Raw genomic sequence first — 7,979 nt, forward strand, 5'->3', positions numbered from 1 at the left:
TCTTAGGTTCAATTCCCAACACTGAAAATTGAAGAAAGGAAAAACAGGGGATAGGGAATTCTGTTTGCTTTTGTCAAATATCAGAAACCATTCTCTGAAAATTTAAGTTAGGGCAGATCTGGAGAGATAGCTCAGAGGTTAAGAGTGAATACCGGCCGGGCATTGGTGGCACACCTTTAATGCCAGCACTCGGGAGGCAGAGGTAGGCGAATCTCTGTGAGTTCCAGGCCAGCCTGTTTTGGCATTGAATTGGGCTTAGTATTTGCTTAGAAAATTAACTTGTACAGATGCATGCACAACACCATGAATGCCAAAACAAATGGTAAAATCTATGCCCAAAGAGGAAAATTATTAGTAGCTAGCAACACGTTCCCTCCTCAGTATAGTACAACATATGTATATACCCACCCTCCTTTTTTTTTTAATGTTTCTGTGTATTTTCACACAAAATTGGGATTCTAGCTTGATATGGTAATACACACCAACACTCAGAAGCCGGAGCAGGAAAATTGCCATAAATTCATAAATTTAAAAGACAAAAATTAGAATCTACAGTTTCTAGTTTCTGGGTTTTTGTTTTTTACTCTGCATTGTTTTGGACGCTGGCCTGGAACTCGCTCTGTAGACCAGGCTGGCCTTGTACTCACAGAGATCCGCCTGCTTTTGCCTCCCGAGTGCTGGGATTAAAGGCGTGTGCCACCTATGCCCAGCTAGTTTCCTAATTTTAGAAAGGGCTTCATCTAGTCAACTGATCTGTCTCAAATCATTGATGAATGTTCTTGTCTCCTTAACTGAAGTCCCAGTTCGTGTGATGTCTCCTCTAAGAGAACTTCCCTCTGGAGCCCCTGACAATAGACCACTCCAAATTGTCATCACTAGCTCACTTTGCTTCCTTTTTTTTTTTTTTTTTTTTTTTTTTTTGGTTTTTCGAGACAGGGTTTCTCTGTGGCTTTGGAGGCTGTCCTGGAACTAGCTCTTATAGACCAGGCTGGTCTCGAACTCACAAAGATCCGCCTGCCTCTGCCTCCCAAGTACTGGGATTAAAGGCATGCGCCACCAACGCCCGGCTCACTTTGCTTCCTTGAAGCTTGGGTCTATCTTATATGGCAATTTCTCATGTGCTTTTTATGTGTCTATTAAACTGGGGCCAAGGACCCTGCCCATGAGTGTGCACTCATATGCGTGGTGCCTAAAATCCACACAGGAGCACTTTATAAATCTCAACACAGTGTGCATTAATTTAATGACAGTGAAAGAAGGGAATTGACTCTTGGCCACTGGAAGGCAAAGGTCAAAATGGAAGTCCATGCTCAAGGCTTGGGCAACCCAGTATCACCTAAATCCATCCTCCAGTCATTTCCCAGAAAAGGACAAGCACACACAGGGCTCTGTGTATGATATATATTTATATATATAATCACTCTCATTTTATTGTACTTTATCCTCTTTTTACAGTAGATCTGACACAGGCATTAAATAACTGCAGGGGAGACCACTGGGAAGATGAAGGAGCAGGAAACCCAGGAACTCAATGGAGAGGACACAGATCCAGTGGGAGGATCCATTTGAGTGTGGGGTGTGGGGGCCTCAGTGTTAACGAAGAAGGGGTAGGTTAGGAAGGATAAAGACAAGCAGAGAAGCCAGAGGAAACCGCCTCCACAGCTGAGGAAAACTCAGGAGACTCTTATTTAATATTCTAGGGGCATTACAGGGGTTGTTTGTTTGTTTGTTTTTTAAAGGCAAAAGAGTCTGAAAGAAATGGAAACAAGAAATTTGGAGCTGAGCCGGAGGGGGTATCTGAAACTTTCAGGCTGGCATGCAGAAAGAGAAGTTAGTGACCAGTTAGTAACTTGAAAGAAGCAGCCAGAGAGCATGGGGGTGGGCAGATCTGGGCTCAGGGAGTCCCCCCCAGCCAGCTGACGTTTCCAAGGTGGCCACTGGGGAGAGAGCCAAGCTAGCAGCCCCTCCCCCAGAGCTCCCTGGGAAGTAGAACTTGAAAGATATTCTGGGAAGGCGGGGGGGGGGGAATCAACAGTTAAAAAACAAAGTGGATATTCAATATTCAGCCCAGGTCAAGCCCGACTGTGTAGGAGCTGTTTGGATGACAGGGGGGACTAGGAAGAAATTAAAGTCTAGGCCTACTAGAGAATTTTCTAGAAGAATTAAAGACTTCCCATACAGTCCTCCTTTCCCAGAACATGGACTCATAATTGGAGGAGAAGGGGGATGTACCAGGAAGGAAGGAAAAGGCCACAGAACCAAGTTGTAGTCAGTTACAAATGGGCTTTTCCAAGGGGATAAGAATGGGGGAAGGAGAGGCCTCCCGGGAGAGCCAGAAGTCAAAGCCACCAAGATACTGGCTACAATGCAGGAGTGTGAGGGAGCAGAAACGTGGCTGGAGCGTTGTAAAGGTGGGAGGACAACCTTCACCTCTGGGGAGCAAAGGTGAGGGTATGTGGAGAGGGGGTGAGTGTATAGGTGGCTGGGTTCAGGGCCGTTTTCTACAGATCTCAGGGGATGGGAGTAGAAATGGAAGCAAGAGCTGTAAAGACATCTCATAAACAACTCAAACAGAAAGACTCCAACAGTGCTGAGGCCCTTGTGCATGCTGGGCACTGAGTAACAGCTCCGCTACTGACTAGAAAACCCCTAACGCCTCTGTGGCCCTCTTGGCAGCCCATCTCTCTGTCTCTGGCTAAGCTAAGGTTGGGAGATGTTGGAAATTGTGTGGACATCAGGCTAGGTTGAGAAGTTGAGAAAAGGGGTGTGAGGCTCAGACAAGTCATAGCTCTGTTATAAAAAATACCTTTGGGGGTGAGGGAGGGGTCAGGCAGGGTCAAGGACATTCCAGAAGCATCCAAGGGAAAGTGGGGGAGGGGGAGCCTCAGGTTTTGTTGATTCGAAGTTTGAAGGCGACACGGCCAGCAAACTTGTCTCGCTCATCATCTGTGGCGATATTGGCAGCGTTAATGCGGCATTCTACATTAACCTCCACGTTGGGGGTCACATTCAGGAACTTCACCGCCACCAAGGGCTGTGTATAGTTCACCTAGGCCAGAAGAAGACAAAGATTTGAGCCCCTGGTGCTGTGGCCTCTTTCCCAAGATCCCCGTTTGCCCTTCAGGAGCCACTATCAGGACCTTCCTTGGGACTTACGTGGAACTTTTTGCCATAGTAGGGAAAGTACATGAGGTCAATGTTGCCATTGGCAGGAAACATGACGAAGTGGCCAAGATTCTCAGCATCTTCATCTCTCTGTGGGGGTGCAGGAAGGTTAAGGAGAGACTGTGTTAGGGACAGCAGGCACCTGGGAGAGCTCACACACTTGCACCTCCTTTGCCCCAAACTATTCCTCTCGAATTCGTTTTCCTTGAGCTATCTGCTCTGCAGGGGTGTGTGTTGTATGTCCAAGCACACATGTTCTTATCTGCATGTCTACAGAGAGGGGGTGGCCCGTCCCCCATCAGATTAGGTTTCCTAAGGGGTGCTAACAACAGTGGAGGCCTTCTACTCCACTATCAACCCCAAGTTCTTACCCCATCCTTGGGAATCGGCCTCTGGAGCAGAGCCAAGAAAGAACAGATAAACAGTGAGGACTCAGTAGGAAGAGGGAGGAGGGGGGACATGGGGGGAGGGCGGCAGATTTCTAGAGAGGACAGAGTCGGTGCAGGGTTCCAGGGACAACGTTGTTGTAGCAAATGGCGCTAACTGATCAGCAGCTACCAGACATCTAAAGGGAACAGGGATGGAAGAGTGGAAGCACAGACAACTGAGATGAAAAAGAAGGAGCCAGAGGCCAGGGCTTTGGTGCAGGAGGGGTGGGTCTGTCTCCGGGAGAGCAGGCTTCTGTCTCCTAGAGAGAAGCAACAGGGCTAAGAGCCCCTTAGAACTACAGCTGTGCGGTGCCCACTCTTACCCCCATGTCCCTATAGTGTTGGGGCCTCTGAAAGCAAAACAGACAGGAAGAGATGGGTGAAATACTCAGAAACCATGACGTACAGACAGGTGAGCAGGTGGGGAGGGCCCACACACTCACCTTCCCAACACAGGTAACGTTCATACTCTGATTCGCCCCTGCATAAAAGTTGATGACCTGGAGAAAGAAAAGGGGGTGGAGTTAGAAGGTGCCATATCTTGGCGTCCAGCCTTCCAGCTCCTGAACTTAGTTTCCACTAGCCCCGCCTCTTAGTACAAACAACCAAAAATCTCTTTAATGCCCATTAACCCCAATGAAAGGACACATTAGTTAACAGATGGTGGCCCCAGCTCCCTCCTCCATTCTCCTTAGGGACCAAGGTCGTGGGTACCCGGTTCATTTTGATGAAGACACAGGGCTGCCCAGTGCTGTAACCGTAGTGGGTAGGGTCCCCAATGCCAGAGCAATTGCCCAGCTGTGTCCGGTTGAATTGGCAGGCCCGTTTTGGATAGTTGAGAACCCCATTGTCTGGTTGCTCATAGTATCGACCAGGGCGGCAGACATCGTTCTTTTGGGCTTGGATGGAATCGTTGTAAGCTAGGAGGTGGGAGGAAGAAAGAGTCAGAGGCCTGATGGTCCACTTGGAGGGTCCCCAGTTCCCCCTCAAGGTCCTGGACTAGCCCCGCACTCACGCTCTAAGAACTTGTTGAGCTTCTGAACATGCTGATCCCAGCTTTCAGTGTCACTGATGTTGACAATGACATCAAGGTTCTCAGTCTTGGGGCGAATCATCAAGCCTAGAGTCAACATGAATAAAGGCTAGGGTCATATAAGACGCCAAACACATGGAGGAAAGGAAACGCATGTGAAGAACACCAGGATAAGGGACAGGGCAAAGACCTGAGATTGCCTTCCTGGGACAGCAATCCCCTGTGACATTTGCCATTTCTCCAGATCACATAACTCACAGCTGCAGGGCATGGGAGGGGAGGGGAGGGAGGCAGGCCAGCAGGCCAAGTTCAAGAACTTCCTCTCAAACTCCTGGAAAGAACTAAGTTGCTTGTGAGACACCACAGAGTGTCTAGAAAGGGACCTCTTCACTTACCTGGTGTGGCCAGTCGATCCTGGTACTTGGGAGTATGGTCGGAGACAGTCTGCAGCATCACCCACATGGTGAGGGTGAACATGGCCGTGAGGAAGCCATAGAAGACGAGGTAGAAGAGGAGGATGAAGGCTAGGGTGAAGGAACTGGAGTCAGTAGGTTCCGCACCTCCTTCATACCCTCACCTAGCCCACCACCCCCCTCAGCTTTCTTTCCTCTCAAGCTGTGCACTGGGATAGCCAAGGAGCGACAGGATATCTTGGGGCCTTCCCCTGGGAGCCAAAGGAAACAAGCTGAAAACAGGCAGAGCCCAGCTCCGGCCCGGACTCCCAGCCTCCTCCTGGAGCACAGTGGAGTCCAACCCTTTGGAGGCCACAAGAGGCCTAAACTGTAGTTGTTGTGACAATTCCAAGAATAGGCCACTGTTGTTCTGCCTCTGACTACATTCCCAACTTCTCAACCTGTGCAGGGTCCTTAAAAGGCACAACTGTTCCTGCTGCGTTGGAACTCATGCTTAAGAGATATGCTAGTCCAAGGGCTGTGAGCTGGCAAGGCCACTATTCTCTGCCAAATTCTTACCACCTCAGAGCCTAGGCTCCTAGAACGATCTCTCTCTGTCTCTGTCTCTCTGTCTCTCTGTCTCTCTGTCTCTCTCTCTCTCTCTCTCACACACACACACACACACACACACACACACCCTGTGGGAAGCCAAACTTTTGGAAGCAGCTCTGAAATGAGGGGCTAACAGTGGCCCAGCTACAAAGACGCTAAGCTCCTGGCTAGAGTCAAGGAGAAGACAGACTGGGCTAGAAGCCTTCCCTGGACATCTTATCTCATGGCTCCTCCTAGGTCTCGTATGAAGAGGACATGCTGTTCCCAACCACCCTGAGCTGTCTATCAGTCTTTCCGCCCAAGAAGACAGTTCCTCTGTGGAGCCTTCTGATTGTCCAAGCAGTCATTCATTGATCCTTCACGCCCCAGAGGGTCTCTGCTTTCTTGAGGAAAGGGGCTACACTGATCTTCTTTTATGGTCCCCTAAGTCCTAGGTGGGTGGTCTGATGAAATTGTGGCCAATCATGGTGGATATATTGTAAATTATGTCACACAGGACCCCTTGTGCTTTAATTGTCTCCCTTGGCACTCACTGTCTTTTGCAAGAATGTCACTCTCACCTCACCTGTGCCCATCAGCAGACCCTGGCTACATAAAAGTCCTTGCATACCCCTAAGGTAAGGATAGACAGTTCCCCCAAGGCATCAGAGTCCCACGGAAACACTTAGTCTGAGGATGTATCCATCTCAGCACAGTGACCATTTCTCCCTCCGCCTCTAACGTGTGAAGCATCTAGCCTGAAAAAGTGTCATCCCTCTTGGCAGCCCCCGACCCACAAAACCGCCACAGAAGGCTTCAAACGCCCAATGGTGGAATATGGACAAACAACTTCCGCTGTTAAGAACGCGCCCCCCTCCAAGACCCCTTGCCAGATCCGCCCCCTCATGAATGTTCCCAGGGTCCAAGGGGGTGGGTGAGAGCTAAAAATAGATGAGGTTGGCTAGCTAGTGAAAGCCGAAGGGAGAGTTAGGGCACTCTTCGGGGAGGGGGGTGAAGACCGTGTGCTGCCAGCAGGGCCTGAGCCGGAGCGGGAGCGCCGCTGCACGGACACGCGCGCAGAACCCGCGACCCCCCGCCCGAGGGGGCTCCGTGGGGGGCGGGCAGGCGGCAGTGACCTACTTTCTCCGCCTCCGCAGCGGCCAGCCAGAGAGATTAGACCGCTGACTGGGGCCCCTCCCGGTCCAAAGCCCGGCAGTGGGGGCTGGACGCCAGGGACCCGGCAGGGGAGCTGGGGCGATGCCCGCGGGACCCTGTGCCCCAAAGGCGTCTCCGGGCAGTCAGCCACCACCTTTCCCGCGCCAGCCCCGCGTACCCCAGCTGGTCCCGGTGCGCCCCATGAACTGGTGCGTCCGCGGGTTCCACACGAACTCCTTCCACTCCTCAACCACCTGCCCGCAGCTCTTCTTCTCTTTCTGGATGACCATCTTGGCGGCACGGGGCGAGTCCCGGCAAGCTGCGGGGGGCTGCGGAGAAGCGGGGGCGTCGCGCGCTGAAGCCCTCCACGCACCGAAACGCGCAAGGAGCGAGGCGAGGGAGACTCCACTCGGATATGCAGCTGCTGCAAATTCCGGGGTGCACAGCCACTCGCTGTGGTCTGATGGCAGCGCAGCGGAGGTGCGCCGAGGCTAGGCCCCCCCGACTGTGATAGAAAGGGGGGCTGTCAAAACAGGGAAAGATAACCAGGGGAAGGGATGCCAAGGCACCTTCACCCCACACACCTCCTAGAAGCAAAACAAAAAGGGGTGCAAACCAGACGGCTACAAAACCCGAACGAAACGCAGAAAAAGCGGGGTGCAAAGAAACAGGGAAAGATGGGGGAGGGAACCGCCCCGAAATCCGAGATGCAAAAAGGCTGTGGAACGCGGCAGGTGGCCGATTAAGGCTCCTCCGACAAACGGCGACAGCCACACCACAATTGGCCCAGCCAGTGGGAGCTGGGGCGGGGACCGGTAGTTCGGGGAAACAAGCAAAACGTGGGACCCGCAAAAGGAGGCTCCGCTTCTCAGCAGTGCGGGGAGCGCAGTCCCTGCGCACGGTCTTTATACTCCGTGGCTCTGAGGGTGTCCGCCCCCTTCCCGCCCACTCCCCAGGAACCCCGCCTTTTCGATGCTTGCCCGGGAGATCTCATGCATATGTAAATAGAGGGATTGGACCCGCCCCCTACTGCATCCTTTGGTCCTAGAGGGTTCTTCCTTACCCTCGACCCCAGGTGCTGTAAAGAAACATGGCGGGGCAAAAGGACAGCGGGTGTATCTGGGTGGAATAGGGGAGAAGACCACCCCCAGAGAGGCTCAAAACGAAAGACAAGCTGATACAAACTCAAAAGTGGGGGCACCGGGCAGGGAATTT

The 7,979-nt window shown here is 52.0% G+C and overlaps 1 protein-coding gene across 1 annotated transcript; it reads right to left on the reverse strand.

Annotated features, from left to right (window-relative positions):
• Positions 1-1,387: 1,387 nt before the first annotated feature.
• Positions 1,388-7,651, reverse strand: Atp1b2 (ATPase Na+/K+ transporting subunit beta 2). Its single transcript, XM_005067547.4, has 7 exons — positions 6,943-7,651; positions 5,022-5,150; positions 4,609-4,713; positions 4,308-4,513; positions 4,037-4,093; positions 3,157-3,255; positions 1,388-3,049 (listed from the first exon to the last, which is right to left on the reverse strand). Exons 1-7 carry the CDS (start codon positions 7,052-7,054, stop codon positions 2,885-2,887), a joined length of 873 nt encoding a protein of 290 aa, XP_005067604.1. The 5' UTR covers positions 7,055-7,651; the 3' UTR covers positions 1,388-2,884.
• Positions 7,652-7,979: the final 328 nt, after the last annotated feature.

Source organism: Mesocricetus auratus, unplaced genomic scaffold (genome assembly GCF_017639785.1).
Source record: "Mesocricetus auratus isolate SY011 unplaced genomic scaffold, BCM_Maur_2.0 Super-Scaffold_100007, whole genome shotgun sequence".
Taxonomy (NCBI): Eukaryota; Metazoa; Chordata; class Mammalia; order Rodentia; family Cricetidae; genus Mesocricetus; species Mesocricetus auratus.